At 42.5% G+C, this 22,680-nt stretch overlaps 1 protein-coding gene across 5 annotated transcripts in view; it reads left to right on the top strand.

Annotated features, from left to right (window-relative positions):
- LOC115085774 (trichohyalin-like) overlaps positions 1-22,680 on the top strand; it is a 53,159-nt gene that overhangs the window by 24,107 nt on the left and 6,372 nt on the right. For 4 of the 5 annotated variants that reach the window (XM_029592165.1, XM_029592166.1, XM_029592168.1 and 1 more), the window contains one exon: positions 10,973-11,043. In XM_029592165.1, coding sequence (XP_029448025.1) covers positions 10,973-11,043 — 71 coding nt within the window. Of the gene's footprint in view, positions 1-9,841; positions 10,003-10,972; positions 11,044-22,680 lie in introns of those variants that run through there. The other variant, XM_029592170.1, reaches the window with a different exon arrangement.

Below are 22,680 nucleotides of genomic sequence, written 5' to 3'. Positions count from 1 at the left end.
TAAGATACAAGTGAATAGAAAAACCAGGGAGAATGCATAATTATACATAAAAACTTCCCTTCAAGACAAACTTTGAAAACTCTCAATTTCATGGAACATGAGAAATGATAAAATGCTAGGAGAAAACGCTTACAACATTGGGGACAAGTTAAAGAATACACAGGCAAGCGGAATTCATGAGGAAATAGATTCCAGCAGACGCTGTTATAGAGGGGCAGCCCACTACCATCGGGCACGTAAAGAAAATTACATCTTGTGAGAAAAAGACACAAAAAAATAGTAAAAATGAACTGAGATGTTAAAAGAGAAAATCAGCGATGTGACGACCCGCCCCCCCGACGTCATGGCGACCCGATTAATGGGGCGATTACACCAGGCGTCGCGCGACGAAGGGGTTTTCCCCTTTGTGCTCCCCTTCGTACTAACCTTTGTGCTCCTTCTAATATAATTATATTTATGTTTATGTTAATAATTTAACTTTTATTAATGTTATTTAGCTTTTTGCTTTGTTTAAAATTATTTCATTATTGGCGTTTAAATGTATTAGACTAAGGAATTTTACTTCATGCTTATTCTGTTTCATTGTAAACCGGTTTGATATGCATTTTATGCAGGAAAATCGGTATAAAAAAACTAAAAATAAATAAATAAATAAAGTATACCTTGGTCAGCTAAAATTATAAGTTAACTGCAAAGGACTGAAATACAGAGTGGGGATTGGGCCATGCTAGTGTGCAATTGTGCGTAAAGGGTCAGAGTCATTGGGTGGTTGGACATGAGGTGGCTGGAACCACTGGGTGGGGGATCTCTGGAGAGGAGCCAGACGAAAAGAACTGGGATGACTAGTTGGTGAGAATGGAGTGAGCTTGTCAGAGATTGCATCCGTGAGAGTTATCTTTCCGGAGAAGGACAAATCGGCCTCTGGGAGTGGATGACTTTCTGAAAGGCTTGGCTGAGAAGATGGAGTTATCTTTCCGAAAAGACTTGGCTGAAAAGCCAGGTTTTCAGTTTGTTTTTTTGTTTTTTTTGAAAACCACTGGGCAAGGTTCTAGGCGGAGGTCCGGGGGGAGTGCATTCCAGTGCAGGGGACCGGCTGTGGAAAAAGCTCGTTTCCTTAGGGAGGTTTTTGCTGGGGGGGCATACAGTGTGCCTTTGTATGCTCTTCTGATGGGTCGGTCCGATGTGTGGGGACTTAGTTGGATGGTTAGATTGAGGGGGGAGATGTTGTGGATGGCCTTGTGTATCATCATGAGAACTTTGAAGAGAATCCTGAATTTGATGGGTAACCAGTGGAGGTTCTGAAGGATGGGAGTGATGTGCTCTCTTTTGTTGGAGTTGGTGAAAATCCTGGCCACGGTGTTCTGCACCATCTGCAGGGGTTTCGTGGTGTTGGCCGGGAGACCTAGAAGCATGGAGTTGCAATAGTCGATTTTAGACAGGATGATAGATTGAAGTACCATACAGAAATCTCTGAAGTGAAGGCGAGGTTTCAGTTTTCTTAGTACCTGCAGTTTGAAATAGCATTCTTTTGTGGTATTGTTAACGAATTTTTTTAGGTTTAGCTGATTATCAAGCAGAACGCCTAAATCTCTCATTTATGGTGAGTGATTAACATTTATTTTGGCAAATTGGGAGGAGCTTGGAGAGTTGAAGAGAGTGTTGTTGTTGTCCTGAGATATGATGAGTATCTGTCTTATTGGTATTGAGGACGAGGTTGAGGCTAGTGAGAAGTTGGTTTATTGATTGTAGGCAGCTATTCCAGAAGGACCAAGTGTTTTGTAGAGAGTCTGTGATTGGGATGAGAATCTGGACGTCGTCCGCGTAGAGGTAGTGAGTTAGTTTTAGTTTTGTGAGTAGATGGCAGAGTGGGAGAAGGTAGATGTTGAATAGGGTAGGTGATAAGGATGATCCCTGGGGGACTCCCAAGTTGGATCTGACTGGATGCGATTCTTTGTTGTTAATCCTGACCTTGAAAAACCTGTTGTCAAGGAAGGATTTGAACCAGTTGAGTGCTGTTCCCTTGTTGCCTATGTCTTCCAGACGCCCTAATAAGATTGTGTGGTTCACGGTGTCGAAGGCTGCCGATAGGGTTGTCTCTTTTCTAGGTTTAAGAGGATGGTGTCTGAGAGGGATGTTAGAAGTGATTCTGTGTTTAGCATTTTGCGAAAGCCAAACTGAGTTGGGGCCAGAATATTATTTTCGTCCAGGTATTCTGCAAGTTGCTTGTTGACTATTTATTTTTTCCATAAGTTTGGCGATCAGCGGCAGGTTCGCAATGGGGCGGAAGTTAGCTGGGTCCAATGGCGACAGGTTGGGTTTTTTTTAATAAAGGTGTAAGTGATGCGAGTTTTAGTTGGTCTGGAACTATCCCTTGGGTTAGGGAACAATTTATAACTTCTGCGATAGGCTTGGCGATGATGTTCGGGATGGCGAAGAGAAGGTTTGGAGGTATTGGGTCTGACGGATGAGAGGAAGGTTTAAGTTTCTTGAGAATATTTTCTATTTCAAGTGCAGATGTAGACTCAAAGGAGTCCAGAGTTGAGTTTTTTTTTGTGGACAGATGGCGAGCAGGGGCGGTGGTGCGGAGTTGGATGTAGATAGGGGCGCAGTAAGGTTGTAGATTTTTTTTTCTCGAAGTATTTTGCCAGCTCTGTAGCTTTGTAAAAAGCTAGGTCGTCCGGAATGATAGGGGTTGGTTTGGTGAGAGCTGAGACGTAGGAAAACAGTGCTTTGGAATCAAATATGAAATGATGGATTTTTTTTGAGAAATAATCTTTCTTTATTTTGAGGATTGCATTCCTGTAGGCATTTAGGAGGGATTTGTAGGCAGCTAGAGACGTGGTGGAGGGGTTTTTGTGCCATCTGTGTTCTTTACTTCTTAGGTCTTGCTTGAGGGATTTCAGTCCTGGAGTAAACCATGATTTCCTGTTGTCCAGAGAAGGCTGTCATACTTTGGTGATAATAGGGCAGGTTAGTTCTGCAACTTTGTTGGTGATGTTGATCCAAGAAGTGGTCGCTGCGTTTGCGTCTGAGAGGTCGAGTTGGGCTAATTCCTTGGAGAGCTGAGTGCTGATGTGGTCTGTGGAGCAGAGTTTCCTGAATTGGATTGTGGTTTGAGGGAAGGAGAGGGGTGGGTGTTCTTTAATCTCCAGAGCTGTAGAGATGATCTGGTGATCTGACCAGGGGACCGGAGAGTAGTTTAGGTTGGTTGATAGGGAGATGCCCTCATTTATGAAAATAAGGTCTAATATGTGGCCCGCTTTGTGAGTCGGGCTGTTGACAATTTGTCTAAAACCCAAGTAGCTGAGTGAGGAGAGTAGAGTTTCGCAGTTGGGGGATTGTGGTGAAGCGTCGACGTGGAGGTTGAAATTTCCCATCATTATAGCTGGTTTATCCGCGTTGACGTTTAGCGATGAATTCAATGATGGGAGAAGAGTCAGATTCTAGTCTTCCTGGAGGTGCGTAGATTAAGCCGATTTGAAGAAGGCTAATTCGAGATTGGATGAAGCAATTGACAATTGCAGGGTTAATCCGAGACCTTTTTTTGCCGCTAAAAGAAGCCCTCCTCCTCTTTTTTTTGATTCTGGGGATTGAGAGGAGGTCATTTATTTATTTATTTGCTTTTATATACCGACATTCGATTGCGATATCACTTTGGTTTACATATAACTCAGTGAATAGGGCAGGGTCTGCCTTATTTTACATTGATATCCAATCCTGGCAATTTTTTATATATCACAAACCAATTAACTACTAATACATATATTGTGACATCAATCCAATTCAATGATCTTTATTAGTGAAAATTCCATATAAAACATCCAACATTAATCCATAATACCCCACACAATAGATATTATATTTTTATAAAACATTACATAGTTTTCATACATCACCCATACAACACATATCACACATACATTCAACCTCATAAAAACCATTTCCAAATTTCTAAACATTCAAATTAAACATTAAATACAAATCTTTTTGATCAACACATCATCACGTGTAGATACATTTCATTTTTCAAGCAGAAAGAGTTATATTGCACATTAATTTTTGCGTTACAAGAACGTCAATCCTCTTGATCTCTTTTTATTCTCTCTACATGTTTCGCCTTCCCTCAGGCTTCTTCAGGAGAGTTTTTTTCAAACAATCTCCCACTGCTCATGTATCCAACATCTATCCACAGGGTTTTCTGCACGTCCCAAAAAACTTGCCCAGACGTACAGATCAGCACATCCCCGACTCTTATTTCAAAGCGTGTCAATTGTTCAAAGCAGGCAACACATCTCTCAAATGTACTTAGACTTCCTTATCTTAGGCAGAGAAACCGCCATCACCTCATCTCAGAAAAACGCCGCCATGGAATGAATCAACGGAAGTCTTCTGTTGATTCATTCCATGTGTTGATTCATTCCATGTGTTGATCAAAAAGATTTGTATTTAATGTTTAATTTGAATGTTTAGAAATTTGGAAATGGTTTTTATGAGGTTGAATGTATGTGTGATATGTGTTGTATGGGTGATGTATGAAAACTATGTAATGTTTTATAAAAATATAATATCTATTGTGTGGGGTATTATGGATTAATGTTGGATGTTTTATATGGAATTTTCACTAATAAAGATCATTGAATTGGATTGATGTCACAATATATGTATTAGTAGTTATTTTACATTGAAACAATTAACATGGTAACTTGCCTTATTTTACATTGTAACATATAACATGGTAACTTGTCTAGCAACAAAGGAGATGAGTATAAATTATAACAATTTAAAATATATAGGAAAGTAGCAAATCACAGTAACATTTATAATGTCATAATATGAATATGGGTTTACATAGTAATGAGGTAATTTGAGAGTTTAAAACAAAAACATTTTACATTGCAAAAAGAATTTATAACAATTTACATTGCGTCGGGGTGACATCGTAATGAGGTGTTTGAACAATTTATAACAGTCTAGATTAGCGGTTCTCAACCTGTGGGTCGCGACCCCTTTGAGGGTCGAATGACGATTTGCTAGGGGTCGCCTAAGACAGGGGCCCCCAACCACCGGACCGGGACCGGGCCGTGGGAGTTTTTTGCCGGTCTGCGGCGCCGCCAAGCACCGGCAGGTGTGTTGCGCGCTCCCGGTCTCTCCCGCAGGTGTGTCGGGTGCTCCCGGTCTCTCCCGCTGCATTTGCCGCCGGGCTATCAGCACGTTCAAGCCCAGTGGGAACGGCAGCGGTGCTAAAAGAAGCAGTGGCACCCGCGGCTGGGCCTTTTCTTCTTCCCGCGCCTGGTCATGGGGGCATGACTGGTATGGTGTGTGTGTGAGAGACATGGGCACTAAGGAAGAGAACCATAAGTATAGAGCTTAGCTTCTACTACTGCTTCTGGTGTGTGCCACGGCCTGCAGGGAAGGGGAGTAGGAGAGCTGCTGGAGGGGGTAAGTAAAGGTAGCTTTTTAAGTTTATTTTTCTTGATTGACTGCCATTTTAATTGTGTGATGTCTGCTTTTTTGAAATATTTTATTGGTGTTTGGAGAATGTTTAATAGTTTTTATGAGTTTTTAATTGTTGGATGTTATTCTGTTCATAGTTATTGTGAAACATTTATTCTGCTTATTAGTATAGTTATACAGTTATTTCTGTGTGGAGATCTATAGCTGCTTGGCTAGTTCTGTTTTCCTAATAAGAGGTGTATTGTTTTTAGGACCTGATTTAATATTTGTAGTGTTGCCTTTTCATAGATAGGGTTGCTCCTGTTTGAGTGTATTCCATAATACAGGTGTAACTGTGTGCAGATTAGTTTATGTGCATTACTACAGATCCTGGGAGTATGTTAGGTCGGTTCTGTGTCTGTTACCGAGATGAGATATTTTGCTAGCATGTAAGCGTTTGTATCGGTCTTATTTGTTGTGTTTTCTCAAGAGGACATGCATTGGTGGTAAACTGCTGTCTTTTCATAAGTAGGGCTATTGAGCCTGGAAGTAGAAGGAGTTTGAGTTGCTGTTACTGAGATGTCACCAGAACTAGAATATCTTTTTTGTAGGGTGAGTTGTATGGGGAATGTCATAATTCTGCTTTCCATCCATTATTGTGGGTCAGGGGGGTTCCCGTGGATACAAACTGTACTTTTACATCTAGCCCCGTGATGATCATGGGTCAGTGTGCCATGCATGTGAGAACCTATGGTGAGTTGAGTCACATTCACATTATAAATGTCATAATTAAATGATAAGTGTGCACTAAAATCCAACCCCCTCCATAAGCCCGCCCCCATATGACCAAAGCCCCGCCGGGCCATGGAAAAATGGTCTTGCTTGAAGCCGGTCCCTGGTGCAAAAAAGGTTGGGGACCACTGGCCTAAGAGACCATCGGAAATATGGGTTTTTTAACGCTCCTCGAGTCACTCCCTCCCCTCACCGGATGCAGTAAAAAAGTTCATTCTGCGCTCCCTCGCTCCCCAATTGGCCGGTGCTGGGCAAAAGGGGCTTGCCAAAGCAAGCCCCTTTTGCCCAGCACCGGCCAATCGGGCAGCGCGCCCTCACTCCTCGAGTCACTCCCTCCTGCTGTAAATGTTGGAATGCGTTGGAAGAGGGGTAGTCTTATACGGCGAGTATATCCCAAACTCTATATTTTAACTGTAAAAGTTGGGGGTCGTCTTATACGCCAGAAAATACGGTATATACAGTACAGTTATTTAGGCCTATGAACGAAAATAATTTTACAGTTGGGGTCGCCACATAGTGGGGAATTGTATTAAAAGGGTCACAGAACTATAAAGGTTGAGAACCACTGGTCTAGATAGTAGCAGTGTGGCTTGTCAGGTTTGGAGAGGAGTAACTCTGAAAGGAGTGGGTGTTATTGGGTGGGAAGATGGAGGGAGGTGGAGGCGGGAGGCTAGCGGAGGGGTCTTTATGGGGGGTGAGGGGTGAGTGGCCTTTATGGGGGGGAGTGGTGGAGAGGGAGGGAAGGGGGTAGAAATGGAGGGCGTGAGCTGAGGGAGGGTGGTGAAGAAGTGAGTGGAGGTGGGGGGGGGATTATTATGAGTGAATGTTGAAGAAGGGGGGGGAGTGAGGATTCAGGGGTAGGGAGTTAAACTCAAGGAGGGGGTTGAGAGTCTGGTGGGAAGGCTTTTCAAAATAACCATGTTTTAAGTTGTTTTTTGAAATCTTGGGCGGAGGGTTCGTTCCTGAGATAGGATGGGAGTGCGTTCCATAGTGTTGGGCCCGCTACTGATATGGCTCGTTTGCGGGTGGAGGTTCGGTGTGCTGTTTTGGAGTTGGGGACTGTGAGGAGGCCGGCGTTGGAGGATCTGAGGTTTCTCTGTGTGGTGTATGGGCGTATTGCAGTGTTTAGCCAGTTCATTCTGTTGTTGTTAATTTTTTTATGGATGAGGGTGAGGGTTTTGTATTGGATCCTTTGACTGATGGGTAGCCAGTGAAGTTTTTAGTGTGGGTGTGATGTGATTGCATTTTTTCATGTTTGTGATGGTCCTGGCTGCGGCGTTTTGCAGAACCTGAAGAGGTTTGATGTATGTTTCGGGGAGTCCAATAAGTAATGAATTGCAGTAGTCGAGTTTCGAAAAGATGATTGATTGCAGGTCATATGATTGAGTGGGGAACTGATTCATTAGTACTGTGTCGGTGGGTTTCAACTAGGTTTCTGTGATAGCACAGATGTCTGGATTGGCTTCTACCAGATAGTTGTTAAGGATGTGAGTTTTTTTTGCTGAGAGATTGCTCATTAAAAAGAGTTAGTGAGAAGAGTGAGAGGCCGAGTATTTGCGTGACCGGTGAAATCATGATTGGAATTGGCCTCTGTTGTCTGAGAAAGGGAAGAGTGGAGGTTTTCGGTTGACTAGAGCAATGATTGGGGATTATGGGAATGGCGAAAGTGCGCATCCTAGGGAAATTGAAGTATGTGGGCGTGCTGAGAGTGGGTGGAACTGTTGAGGTGTGGGAGGAAGCAAGCATTGGCCAATGAGGGCCAAGAGGGGATTTGAGCCTGATTTAGCAGGGATAATCAGGCAAGAATAGGAGATGGAAATACCAAGTGTCACAAAGCGGCTGCACGAAAGGGTGCACAAAGGGGCAGCCTCCTTTGTTGCTCTCCTTTGGTGCGCGGCGCCTGGAGGGAGTGCTGGGGTTTAAAACCCCCGAAGTTGCCTCCCTATTGGTGATTCGGTCTTCCCTCCCAATGGTTGGCTGCTGCCCGGTGGGGAGGCGGGGTGCGTGTTAGGAGGTGGAGGAGACACTGGGATCAATCGATCGATCAAGCTTCGTGGCCGGTGGGGGAGACGGCGGTAAGGGTTGAGAATTTTGCAGGCCAACCTAGGAGGAAACTCATCGTCAGCCAAATTTGTCATCACTAGACCTCACGGCATGGGTATTGAATGCACTGTAATCTCCTTCCTGCTTCTTCCAAAGGAAGAGGAAAATACCTTGTTAAGAACATAAGAACATAAGAAAATGCCATACTGGGTCAGACCAAGGGTCCATCAAGCCCAGCATCCTGTTTCCAACAGTGGCCAATCCAGGCCATAAGAACCTGGCAAGTACCCAAAAACTAAGTCTATTCCATGTAACCATTGCTAATGGCAGTGGCTATTCTCTAAGTGAACTTAATAGCAGGTAATGGACTTCTCCTCCAAGAACTTATCCAATCCTTTTTTAAACACAGCTATACTAACTGCACGAACCACATTCTCTGGCAACAAATTCCAGAGTTTAATTGTGCGTTGAGTAAAAAAGAACTTTCTCCGATTAGTTTTAAATGTGCCCCATGCTAACTTCATGGAGTGTCCCCTAGTCCTTCTACTATCCGAAAGAGTAAATAACCGATTCACATCTACCCGTTCTAGACCTCTCATGATTTTAAACACCTCTATCATATCCCCCCTCAGCCGTCTCTTCTCCAAGCTGAAAAGTCCTAACCTCTTTAGTCTTTCCTCATAGGGGAGTTGTTCCATTCCCCTTATCATTTTGGTAGCCCTTCTCTGTACCTTCTCCATCGCAATTATATCTTGACCAGGCAGGCTTATGGCTTCAAACTGAAAATGTTTCTGACTTGCTACTAAGCTGGCTTTCTGGACCCATTTGCTTGTAGTCCAAGGGAACTTCTCCGCTACTTGTTTATCCTTTCTTCTTCAGGATTTAGCACTTGCTCGGTGAAAGTGCCATTGCAGCCTATGATCAATGGGTAGACGATGCTTCAATTTCCATTCATCCTTTTGGCATCCGAAATTATTGTGGCACTCTAAACCACCCGTGCCTTTGGAGCTTAAAGAACAAATAAAATATATAAATATATACAGAAAACATATAATAAAGACAGATTGAAAAAAATATCATAGCATATCTTAAAAAAATGACTAAAAGCCTACCTGCTATTATATCATTATCCATTCTTTATTGTCCCCCCATGGGTTTTTCTCCCCTACCAGCAGATGGAGACAGAATAAAAGCTTTACTGTACCCGTGGAAATTAAGACAGTGTGCTACCTTCAGTCGCTCAGTATTTTCTGTTTCCAACAAATGGTAGAGTTGCAAAACCTGCAGTCGGACTTTGGAGATGATTTACTCCCAACGGTGCGGGACCATCCCCCTGACAGAGTAGGGACGAGCATTGGGTCAGTGACCCTTTTTTGGTGCTCTTGTCCTTCGTTGGAGGTGCTGGATCCCTCGTTCTCATACCATGCCTCTCTCGCCCCCTGGGCGGCTGACTGCCTGGATTCCTCTGCTCTCAGGGAAGTGTATCTTTTCCTTTCTTGTTAACTTATGTTAATGTTTGTTTTGCAAGGTAGTAAAAAAAAAAAATAAAAATCGAAGGTGGAAGAAGTTGGCAGCAAGTTTGTGTGACTTTGCTGGGGTGGTTGTCACAGGTCGGATCATCTATTTGTGCCTCTCAGTGGGCAGAACAAGGGGAGGAAAATCTCTATTTGCAGATGGATTAAGGGAGCTATTTATGCTAATCTAATAATGGCCTTCCATATTACTTCCTCTCAAGTGAGTTCTCCAGAGTATCTATCTCTATTCTTTTGCTTTCAGACTTGCTGAGGATGATCCAGCCAGTGTAGTACTAGGTCAGGTTCCAACTGCAGCCACCTTTTTATCCCCTCTTGCCGTCAAATTTTGGGGCAGAGCAGTAGAAATGCAGGTTGCCAGGTCCTCTGTTAGCAAAGCTACAGCCTCAAATGTAGCTACGCTCCCAACAGCTATTCCTGGTTCACAGCCTCCGAAGCTCGTTATCACCTGGTCTGTCGGCATAGGTTATAATGTTAAGAATTAAGTAGTGTTTGTTATTCAATATAATAATATTATAATTGTTAGATAGTTGTTGTTTTTTTTTTTTTTTTTACTATGTTACAATGTAAAGATAATATGACCTGTGGTCACACTATCACTTAAGTTATTATGTAAACCGATGTGATACTTATGTTTGAATAGCGGTATATAAAACAAACAAAAATTGTACCCTCCAGTGGCTCTGGCAAGACTGGGGGGGAATCTTTGTGCATCTGCAGGAAGCGAGCCAGATTTGCAGGGACAGCTCTGCCCGGTTCCCATGTGTCGCAACGTGTCTAGCCCACCTCCACAAATGAACTGATCCATTGGCCCAACAAGCAACAGATCAGCAGCAGCTTCCATGAAGAATTAAAGTCAAACTTTATTCTTCCTTTCCTCCACGTTTTTTAGAAAATTTTCTTGCATCAACAAAATAGTCACAATTTAACACTTTCTGCCAATAGAGCGTCAACGTAGTCCAATGCCACCTTAAATCCCCTATAAAACAACGTTTTAATTTTGTAATTTTTTATTAAAAAAAAAAAATCCTTATTGTTATTTATAACTGTACTTGGAGTAGGTGGGTGCATCTCTTACGTGACCCACAAATGATCGAGCACATGGCTTCAATTCAGACTATGTTGTAGTTGATGATTGCTAAGATTCTAATTTGTTTTCCCCTGAAATCTAGCTTTATCCAGGAAAAGAGAGAAAAGCATCAAGATTAACTGAAGAGGTGATTCGAGAGAACATGGCAACGAGGTAATTTTATTTATTTATTTATTTTTTTTAAGGAAAAATCCCCCAAATGCTAATGCCAACGTTAAAATGAATCCTAAATCCCTTAATATGCTAACTACGGCTAGGGATGTTATCTGAGAGCAAGGACAGGATGTTCTGTAAAGTCTCACTGACAGCCGCCAGTGGAATGACAAAATCAGTTTGTTTGCTACCCATTAGTAAGGTCTTGAGAGAGGCAAAAATATGCGAGAACAAATATTTATTTATTTTAGAAGTACTGTAGAAAATGATTTTAAGGATCCTTCATCATTAGATGTAATGATACACCAATGGCTAATTTGCAAACGGGATGATAATATAGACCATCACCTCTGGCTTAATGGTATTCTATCCTAGTTCTGCCGTATGGAACTATATGAAACTCTTTGATACCACTGAATCTTGTGTGAAATATTTTGATATGAGGGGCAGCAAAGCTCCGCAGTTCTAACCAGAGTCTGAAAAATAAATGATTAGAAATCGAGGATGAAATAGCAAAGTCCCAGATAATGCATATTCCCACTCCCCATGCCTATGTGTTTTCTGTCCAGTTTCTAATAATTGTATTGTTGAGATCTGGGATTAGGATCCAGTATACTCCACCATGGAGAACACTTGGGTTTGGAGAATGGTTTGGAATCACGATTGCAGGTCTTCTCGAGTTTTGATGTCACAAGAGAAGAAAAGACCACTTTTGTCAGCATTCCTGGATTTTTTTTCGGGTCAGCTAGGTAGGAAAAACAGTTTAAGGAAGTAAATTGAGCAAGTCTATTAGGCTTTCAACGCTGGTATCCATCGTTGTTCCATGTTGTGCTTCAGTAGCAAATTGTATCTCCCACTGTTGTGCTCCACGTCAAGTCTGAAAATGTCGTGTCAATGGTGATGACATCTGCCTCCAAGGTTAAGACATGTTCAGTCCTATGCATTCTCATCTCATTATTGTCCTACATATGGACTCTTGCTGGGATGCGAATTTTTGATTGTCTTTTCTGCAAAGCCTGTAAGAGAGTGCGGGCCTACTTTAGATTTTGGGTTGTCTTCTGGTTCTTGTTTTATACATTTTTAAAATATGTAATCTAGAATTGCATGATAGCTCCAGAGAGTGTGTTATGATGTTATGACCTGCATACTGTATGTGTGTGTCTTGCAATAGCGTGGTGGTGGTGAGAGAATAGAGGTGGGGGTGGGCTGTGTGTGTGACTGGGTGGAGATGGGGATTATAGAGAAGGGTGTTGCTGGGAGATGTTTTTGAAGGTGTATGTGACAGAGTGGGGGAGGGTGTGTAGGTGATTTTGTGTTGGGAGGGAGTGTGGGTATCGGGTGTCACACTCTTCCCTCCCTTTCTTCTTTTATCTCTCTTCTCCCGTCCAGGTTTATGCCACCAGCACTGCTCTTTAGGCTGCAGCTGCTGTGGCTCTTCCTCTTGGGGGCATGGCTTGGGCTCTCTAGCAGCCCTGCTCATTGGCCGTCATGGCTCCTTTTCTTGGGCTGGCAAGGCTTGGCCTCCATGCCATCCCCACTGTTCCTTATGTTGTTGCGTGTATTCTCTTGTCCTCCCCACCAGCTCTGCTTCTCTTCCTGTTTTCTGTGACTCCAGTGCTTAGGTTTTCACTTTGACTGCCCACCTGCTATCCAGCCTGAGATATCATTTTTGACGTCCGTGTCACAGATGGGCTGGCCAGATAAGAGCAAACGCATTTTGCATAAAAAGCGCTAAACAAATATACTTGCTGTTCCACAAAAGCATTTCTTGCCTGTTGGCATTGATGTTCTGCTCTTCTCCTTTTAAGTTGAAGGCCTTCCCTCACTAGGTGGTACCATCTGTGTTCCTGTTGAACCTTTGCTTCTCATCGGAGAAAGCAAAATTGCTCACCTGTAGGAAGTGCTCTCTGACAGCAGATTTAACAGTTGTATAACCTGCCTGCCTCCACATTGGAAGGGGTTCTCCTTTCTTTGGAACTGCTTGGAACTTGACTAGACGTAATCTGAGGAGCCAGAGGCATGGGCATGTGGGGAAACTCTGAAAGCCTGAAAGACTTTATAGTATTTTCTGGAAAAGTGGGAATTGCTTGGCATGCACGATGTGGACCCATCTGTGTAGCTGTTCAGCCTCTGCTGTCATCTGAAAACACCTAGCACAGGTGAGCAGCCTTTATTTAAGGTCTGATCCCTATCTGTAGTTTGGTTTGAAATTCCGCTGCAGTAGGCGCTGGCTGGCGAAGTTTAAAATTAGTCTTGGCCATTAGTTGCCAACAGTTGAAACCCACTTACTTCCATCTTTTTGAGTGCCTTATGACTTTGAAATGTCACTGTCTTTTACTTCTTATCTGGCTGGACTAAGTAACAAAAGGGTAGGACTGCTGTTTGCCTCCAGGGCTGCTCTTTGGTCAGCCAGCTGGGCACCTTATGACCGCAGTACATTCCCCTTCCCAGCCAGCCCAAGGAGCGGTGCAAAGCACTGGATGTTGGCCATGAGTTGACCCTCAAGGCTCATCCCTCTTTCTTTTTCCTGTCGCTTTTCACTTGCCAGCAAGTCTAGGCATGTGCGCCCTCAGCCACAAAGGAACCCTACATAGCCCTTATAATCCAGTCACGTCTTTACTACTCTTTTTGGCAGATTTAGGATCATCTCCCTTTGAGGTTTTCTACTAGTTGGTGATCCTGTGTACACTAGCAGCTTTTGGTTTAAAACGACAAGACAACCCGATCCCCCGAACCTAGGAAGTTGTCAACGTATCATCACATGCACATCGGTGCAAAATTAAACGACCAGCTTGTCTTTCTTTCTTAGACCCCCCCCCTGTTACAAGAGAGGTCGTTTTAGATAGCTGCCACCGAAGCTATCATCCTGTAGAGAATGCCGTGAGACAGCATTGAGAGGAAAGCTCAGAGAGGTGTGCATTGATGATATTTTTTTTAAAGCTCCACTTGTTCCTGTGGTTATTTGTAGAGCTTATATTCTCTCTCTTTTTAGGTAAGAGTGGTTCATAATAATTCATACTCTTTCCTCCGGAGGTTCAGCCCTGTATTAATTTTAAATGAGAGCTCCTGCGTAGCCTTAATGTACACTGGGGCACACATTCCCTGCATTCATTTTAGTTGTAGGCTTCTCATTCTTTTCCACTTTAATATACGACTTCTCCTATCCGAAGGCCTTCCCCTCTTTTATACCTCTCCCCAAATCTTCTCCCTAAGTTTTGTTTATTTCTGCCTGCTGTGTTCAGCTCAGGCCTGTAAAATCTCAGATGATATATTAATGCTCCTTGCAAAATGCCTCATTCACCCATGAACAGATATGGTGCTTGGGTTCTGAGTGGAAAGTTGACGTAAGCATAACCCATAAAGTTAAAAGCTTGCAGAAAGTGAGCAGCCCAAGGTATGCCGTCACTCCCAAGTAGCTGCACATGTCTTGGCAGGTGGTCCTACTTACCTCCAGTTTTTCTGCAGCCAAAAAAAAGTTGGTTGGAGGGCTCAGCCTGGTGTCTTAAATATATGCATGCTGGTTCCCAGTTTGGGTTCAGATCATGCCTTATCGTTGGTAGCTCAAAGTGAGTTACATTCAAGTACAGGAGATAATTTCCTGTCCTCAGATAGCTTATTATCTTAAGTTTGTACCTGAGGGCAATGGAATGTGAAATGATTTGCCCAAGGTCGTGAGGAGTATCAGCGGGATATAAACTGTCTTCCCTGCTTCTCAGCCTGCTGCTTTATCCACTAGACTACTCTTCCTCATTACAAAATACATCATGTAAGTTACAATAAAAAAAAAGAATCTATGAGAAGATTTGCCATACTGGGTCAGACCAAAGGTCCATCAAACCCAGTATCCTGTTTCTAGGTCGCAAGTACCTGGCGGGATCCCAAAAGATCATTAGATTCCATGCTGCTTTTCTCGGGGACAAGCAGTGAATTTAGGTTGCCACAGGAGAGCAAATAAAGGCATTAGACCGACCATCAATTGCTCATTTGCCACCCATTTCTTTACAGAATTCTTCCTATAGATGTCCAACAATGCTCTTAAGTTGGGAGGCGGCAAAGTACCAATGTATGTTGGGGACCCTCAATCCATCACACACCTTAGGTTGGAACATAAGCAACCGAGCATTCTTGGAGGTTGTCGCTTCCAGATAAAATCAAACACTTTTTTCTGCCAGGTGTGTAAGAGAGCAGCTGAGATGTACATTGGTAGAGTTATGAAAAAATATAGTAAACGAGGTAAAATATTAATTTTAATGATGGCTATACACCCCAGCCAAAAAAAACTTATCTCTTTGCCACCTCTCCAAATCTCTATCGATTTCCTTTAGTAAGGGGGAATAATTCAAGGAAAATAAATCTGTAATGCATGGCTCAATACAGACTCCTAAATATTTAAGGGAACTCTTGGGCCACTTAAAGTGAAATTGCAACCTCTGTGAACAGGCTTGTGGATCTGGCATATTAACATTTAAGATTTCAGACTTATCATTAACCTTGAAGCCAGAAACCGCACTAAACTGATCTAATTCAGCTAGGATTCCAACTAGCGAATGACCAGGATTGGTGATAGTGAACATGATGTCATCAGCGAATAGTGATAACTTATTCTGCAAATCCCCTACTCTCACCCCTTCAATCTGGGAAGATAGATGCACTTTAGTGGTAAAGGTTTCAAGAAACAAGGCAAAAAGTTACAATGGGGGCAAAGGGCAGCCTTGCCTCATACCTTTCCACTTCAAAATGTTCCTCGTAACCCCCATTAACTTTCACACATGCCCTTGGTGGTGTCATATAGACTCATAATCCACTGCAGGAAAAAGGGTCCAAAACCCATCTTTGCTAGTGTTTTAAAAAGAAATGATGAGTGCACCCTATCAAACGCTTTTTCAGCATTGATAGGTAAGAGAAGGGAACATGTTCTCTATTGACTCACCAAAGTAGATCAACAATTTTGCAGCCATTGTCTGCAGCCATGCGGTACAGAATAAATTCAACCTGATCTGTGTGAACCAAATTGGGAATAACTTGATTCAGTCTCTCAGCCAGAACTCTGCTCAAAATCTTGAGATCCAGATTAATTAATGATATTGACCTATAGGAGCTACACAGAGACTGATCCCGCCAGGTTTCACAATGACTGAAATGCCTGCGACATTGGAATCAGTCGGGATGGATCCTCCACTTTGTATATAATTAAACAACTCCATTAAGGGAGCTACTAGGATATGAAAGAACTTTTTTTTTTAATAGCCACTGGAGAAGCCATCAAGGCCTGGTGATTTGCCTGATTTCAGAGTTTTAATAACCTGTAAAACCTCGGGGCTATGGATTGGGCTACCCAAAAATTGCTTTTGCTCAAAGGTAAGGGATGGCAAAGAAACAGTGGATAAGTGATGGTCTATATATTAGCAACATCTATGTTCTCATCCCTTTCATATAAGGAGGCATAAAACTGAGAGAAACACTATCTAATATCAAGGTACACATTTCACTTTAGGAATTCTTAAGTTTAGCTACAGAGCCCTGAGCACATAAGGCCTTCAACTGCCTGGTGAAGAATCGCCCAGCCTTATTGCCCCCTTCATAATAAGCTTGTTTGGTGAGTTCAAGAAGATGTATGATGAGATCGTCCTCCAAGGACGGGAGCTCTGACCTTGCTAATGTCAGTTGCCTAAGGACAGAATTAGACTAAGTTTGCATATGCAGGTGCGATAGTTTCGTAATTTTACCTAACAGATGATTCCGCTGTTTCTCTCTCCCGCTTACAAAAGGAAGCACGAGATATAAGTAGACCCCATATAACTGCTTTGGAACAGTCCCAACTCGTACCCTCTGGAGTTGACAAAGATGAATTGAGATGAAAATATTCTTGCATCTGCACTTGCAGAGAACTACAGAAGGAATCGTCCTTCAACAAGTTCTCATTCAGATGCTAAATGTTTTGGCCATTGTTTATATCCTGGAGAAAAACATCGACCTAGACAGGGGCATAATCGGACCATGTAATACTACCCATGCCAGCACACACCACCCAATTCTGCAGTAACATGTCAATTAAAGAATAGTCAATACGAGAATAAGAGTTATGAGGAGAGGAGAAAAAAGGATAAGTGCACAATTTTGGGTTGCACAGTCTCCAGATGTCTACTAAGCTCCATTGGGTCATCATAGAAGAGAGCGTGTTCCTTAACTTCTGCAAGGGTCTAAAGGCCTGATGAGAAGCATCAGGTTTCAGATGCCTTGTGAAATTAAAATCCCCAACAATCAGCAGAAACCCTTGAATATGAGTCAACAGAATGTCCCCCAAGGAACATAGGAAAGACAGTTGATCACTATTGGGTGCATAAATAGTAACAATCCTAAACACATCTGTCTACTCTCAATTTAATCAATAGTTATCTGCCATGGGGGTCTGCCAGCTGTAACATAAGGTCAAATACAAAGCAGCATGCATGAGTGCACACTGCTAGATACTGGTATGGGTAATCCTTAGAAAATACCCGCTCATGTCTTTTTCTCAAATGTGGCTTTTGAATTAATGTAATGGATACCTTATGATAAGATAATTCTTGGTAAAGTAGCCTACGTTTTCGATGGGAAGGTTCTTAACATTGAGGGAGGATTCGGGCAGCCATTCAGAAGAAAAGAAAAAGATGCATCCCTTACACGTGCCCCACTATAAGGGTTACAATAACTAAAATGAAACCAGCAAAAACCCCCATGTATGTGGAAAAGATACAAAAACAGTAATTCCCCTCAAATCCCCATCTCCCCCCCACCAAGTTATGATCTACCGTTCCCATTCAGTAGATCCCTCCACCCACAGCTGGCTGAGACAAACTGGAAGAGATGAATACCCAGCTGTGCTCCCCCTCAATAACTGCAGGAAAAACAACAATTATAAAATACCATCATGTTAAATAAGGAAAAAGAAACAGCAGAGAACACTGTTATAATAGTATAATAAATACAACAGATCAAAAAGACAGTGAAGTACAAACCCCAGCATCATTTTGGAAAAAAAAAAGTCTCAAGAAACTCGCCCCATAAACAATAACATAAGCAGCCTCAGCCCTGATCTGAGAGAGCCTCAGCCCTGATCTGAGAGAGCCAAAAATGATATAGAAAACAACTTGATATGTCACCAACCAACTCTTTGGTTACCTAGGGTAATTTAAAGTTAGCCAAATGATCATTACACTAAAGCGGGACAAATAGAGGCCACAATATCACATTTCTCAGTGATATTATGCCCCTAAAACCTACTGTGATACGCTTGACGAAGTGTTAATTTGATCTAGAATTTTAGTCACCTACTTGATCGACAGCGCTGTGATGGTCTTACCATCATGGAGGATTTTAAGTTTTGACGGATATTGTAGTGCAAACTTAATTCTTTGCGAAAAAGCTCCGCACAAACTGGAGAAAACACTCGTCTATTTTCAGAAACTTTAGCTGAATAGTTATTAAAGAGTAACAGCTAAACTCCTTCATATTGGAGAGAGTTCGATCCTTGTTTTTTTTTTTTTTTGTTTTTTTTTTTATATGCTGTGAATAATCTTAACTTGTCAGCAAAATTCAATATTCTCGCCACCACCGATCTTGGCTTGTTATTTGTTTGCAACGGATAAATTACTCTATGGGCGCGCTCAACCACTATAGGTTCCGTCCCTAGAGATAGGCCGAGGGCCTCCGGTAGCCAAACTTGGAGCAGATGCATTAAGTCCGGGTCTTTAACAGATTCAGGAATACCAATGAGATTGTTGTTTCTGATCTTATTCTCTTAGTCTTTTAGTTGATCTGTCAGAAATGCATTTTCCTTTTTTATGGCCGTTATCTCAGCTTCTAGACTATCAGTTGCCATTTCTTGCGTAAGTACCCAATTCTCCAATCCATCCATCCATTTAAAACACACTTCCATCTCGTCTTTCAGATCATCGATAGATGCTTGTATTTTATTTATTTTGCCTTCTTGTCACTCTGGGCATTTTTGTAGTCGTACTGAATGAGCAAAATAAAAATAGTTCAGCAGATCGCCACAAACAACCATCAAGTACAGTGAACCATAAATAAAATTTCAGCACAAAGGTCCACAAATGGTAAAAATGAATGGGCCTGGCTGGAGCTAATATCCCATGTGACTTTTGAGCTCCGTGACATCACGGAAAACTTAAGACTTGAAACAAACACTAGAACCTTTAAGAAAGGAATCAAAACTTGGCTCTTTCAACAAGCTTTCCCTTAACTATATAGTTCAAGTTCCTGTTTTAATATCTTATTTTTCCTATTAATTTTAGATGCTTTTTTATTCTGTTAAATGTTTTATCAAGAATGTTATGCATTTATGATTTATATTTGGAAATTCAAATGTTTTTAATTGTGCATTTGATAACAAGTTGTAAACTGATGTGATGTTTCCTACGAACGTGGGTATATAAAAACCAATAAATAAATAAATCGCCGGAAGTCTTAATCATGATTTTAATTGCTATTTCATAAAATTTAAGCCTTAAATGTTAAATAGGAATATGTGTGAGTACAGAATAACAAAATCTCAATTTGGCAAAATGACTCTCATATGTTTTGCTGTAATGATATTTATTGTATTTGGTTATATTTATTTCTCTTTTAATCTCTATAGTGCCCTAGGCAAGTTACATCATAATATAAAGCAGTGTCATACACCTATAACATATACATCCCAAGTTACAGACAAAAGTAGGACTTGCACATCAAGCAAGCAGAAAACCTAAAAAAGTGGCAAGAAAAGCATCAAATGGATAGAAACTATGCAACCTGCTGTGTAGCTGTCCTAACTGCCAACATTAAAGGCCTCTATAAACATCCATTCCTTCAATTTCTTACAAAAATTTAGTCCTCTGAAATGCGAAACGTCAGCGGTGACTTGCTCCAAAAATATGGCCCAGCGCAAGTAAAGGTTTGTGCCCTCATGGCGTTCAGTCTGGAAAATTTCAGAAGTAGTTTTTGCAGCAGACCACCTTCTGAGGACCTAACTTCATTCCCTGGCACATATGGTGCAAGCAGTCTCTAAAGTGATTTGTGCTTCCTCGTCATCCAGCCGGACCAGTCCAGACAAGTGGGCTATGCTCACTGACCAGCAGGGGGAGACAGCCTTGATGTCGCCCCCTTATATGCATCCGTGCTGACGCCAGCCTGCCGGTATTCTCCTCCTCCAGCAGAGATGGTAGGTAAGCATCCTGTGCCTTGAACTGTGGCCTGGACGACTGAAAAGGAAAACTTGAGAGGCTCCTGAGGTGACATTTTCCTTTCTCTCCTTCGGGGGTGGGGGGGGGCTTCCAGGGCGATTGTGATTTTTTTTTCCCCTTTCTCTCCTTCCCTCCCCCCTTCTCTCCTTTCTCTCCCTTCTTTGCTGTTTCCCCCTTCTCCCCTTTTAATTGCTGGTGTTGTACTTTGAATGGAGCAATAAAGTCCATTTATCTTTTCACAGTCCCTCGAGGATCCATCCTAGTTTTAAATAAAGTATTTTATTTATTTTATTTATTTATTATTTTATTTTATTCTATTTTATTTTATTTATCCACAATTTTATTTTATTTTTTGTTTTTGTTCTCGGTTTGTTATGGTTTGTCATGGTTCCCTGTTTCCAAATGTTTTTCTGAATGTTCCAATTGCTAAGTTCATTGTTTAATGTATCGCCTCCCAGCGAAAGTTCTGTTCCATTGTAAACCGGTGTGATCTATATTCTTTATAGGAATATCGGTATATAGAAATTCAAAATAAATAAATAAATAAAGTTTAAAAAATAAAAAAAGCATCAGAGCACTTTCTACGGTGGCTGGAGCTGGCTGTGGGAGGCACACGACAGTTACTTCTGGGCTGTGCTGAATTCTAGTCTGGAAGAGTCTCCAGAACTTGTGGCATTTGGGGATTCTGTGTAATGTGCCCTTGATCAGCCTGCAGGCTTTGGAAGTTGCAGGCCAGGCGTTGGGGGGGTAAAGGGGATCGAGGTACTGCTGCGAGTGTTCGAAAGCAAAGGGAGAGCTTCATGGCAGGGAATTTACTGTGACTGAGGAATTTGCGGGGAGGACCGCTGACTGGCAGAATATTCCCGTGGGATTCTCGGGCAGCGGGGAAATGGGCAGCTGCCATGTTGTTGCAGCGGCACGGTGATGGGGATATCAGCCCTCCCTTAGCCCAGAAAAATGGTGTTTTATAGCCTGCAGGGGGGGTTCCTGAGCCTGCAGCTGTGTCAGATGCTGTACAGCGGATCGCCTCCTTGTTAGAAATGGCCTCTTTGCCTTGGGCCACTATTTCAAGGGAATTTTTTTTTTAGGTTCTTGCAGGCCTTTTGTCTGGGGCAAGGGGCTAAGCAGGGAGCTGCACCGGCCCCTCCAGTGCCTTGGGGTATCGCAAGTTCTTAGAGTAAGAAGAGAACTAGAGCAGAGAATGGAAGGTATTTTGGGGGTAATGAATTTTTCCCTTCAGAGGATTCTCTGGATGATTTTAATGAGGTTCCATGGAATAACAGGAATATGGATTTTGAGGAAAGAGCGTGCCCCCTGAAGGGAGGACACTGCTTCTGTGCTGAGGCCCTATCTTAAGGAGGAGCCTTTGTTTCCCAGTCCCTGCATACTTTGAATATTGCAGAGGAGGAAAAGGATGAGACGCCCACTTTTAAGGAAGATCCAATTATGGTCTGCCTTAGAAAGACCACTTTTTTTTTTTTTCTGCTCCACTAAATCGTGCAGGATTTGATTGATTTAGAGTGGATAGCCTTTAGAAGCGAAATTTAAGGGAGAGTGCTCTCTTGCTAGACAATATCCTTTTGGATCCTCTGATGAAAGAAAAGTACAGTTTCCTCAGAGTGGACACTTTGGTCTGCTTAGTTACCAAGGACTCACAAGACTAGAATCTGTGCTTAAACAGCCCTTTGAGGCTGAAAAGCATAGCGCTTCAGATTTCAGCTTGCTACTGCATGATAGCGAGTTCTGGTTTGCATCTTGCGCAACATGTACAGGAGGAGTCCTTGCAAGATTCTTCGCAGTTGGAAATTGCAGTGGCATATTTGGCAGATGCTGCCTTTGATTTGGTGTACGCTTCAGCCAGGAGGGTTGGCATCCATATTATTGTCTCGGACTCCTCTGGATGTGGATTTCCAAAATCAATCTGACAAAGCTTCCCCTCAGAGGAGGCTTTTGCTTGGAGAAGAGCTAGTGAAAGTGGCTAACGCCTAAGGGGACTCTAAGGTTCTCAGGCTTCCGGAAGTTAAGGTGAAAACTCCAGGTTGTAACTTCTCCTGTATAATAGATGGTGGGATTCCAGGTTATTCTGGCAGGGGTGATCCTCATTGAGACAGCAGTCTAGGAACCATTCTCAATATCAGCACTTTCATACAAAGAAAGGGGGTAAAGAATGATCTGCATCCTCTAGAGCTACCCGATGAAGGTGGGAGATTGAGGAAGCCCTATGTCTGGTGCCAAAGATAGGCGGCCATCTATCCGATTTTTATCAAAGATGGGCCCAAATTGTGTCTGATCATTGAGTCCTGGACATAGTACGAAATGGATACACCATGGAATTCTTTCATTCCATCTTCAGATGCCTTTATAGTTTCCCCCGTCAGTCTGCCAGAAAACGGGAGACGGTAAAGGTGATACT

The sequence above is a fragment of the Rhinatrema bivittatum genome, chromosome 2 (genome assembly GCF_901001135.1).
Source record: "Rhinatrema bivittatum chromosome 2, aRhiBiv1.1, whole genome shotgun sequence".
Taxonomy (NCBI): domain Eukaryota; kingdom Metazoa; phylum Chordata; class Amphibia; order Gymnophiona; family Rhinatrematidae; genus Rhinatrema; species Rhinatrema bivittatum.
The sequence above is the reverse complement of the archived record's forward strand: the minus strand, read 5'-3'. Positions and strand labels throughout refer to the sequence as shown.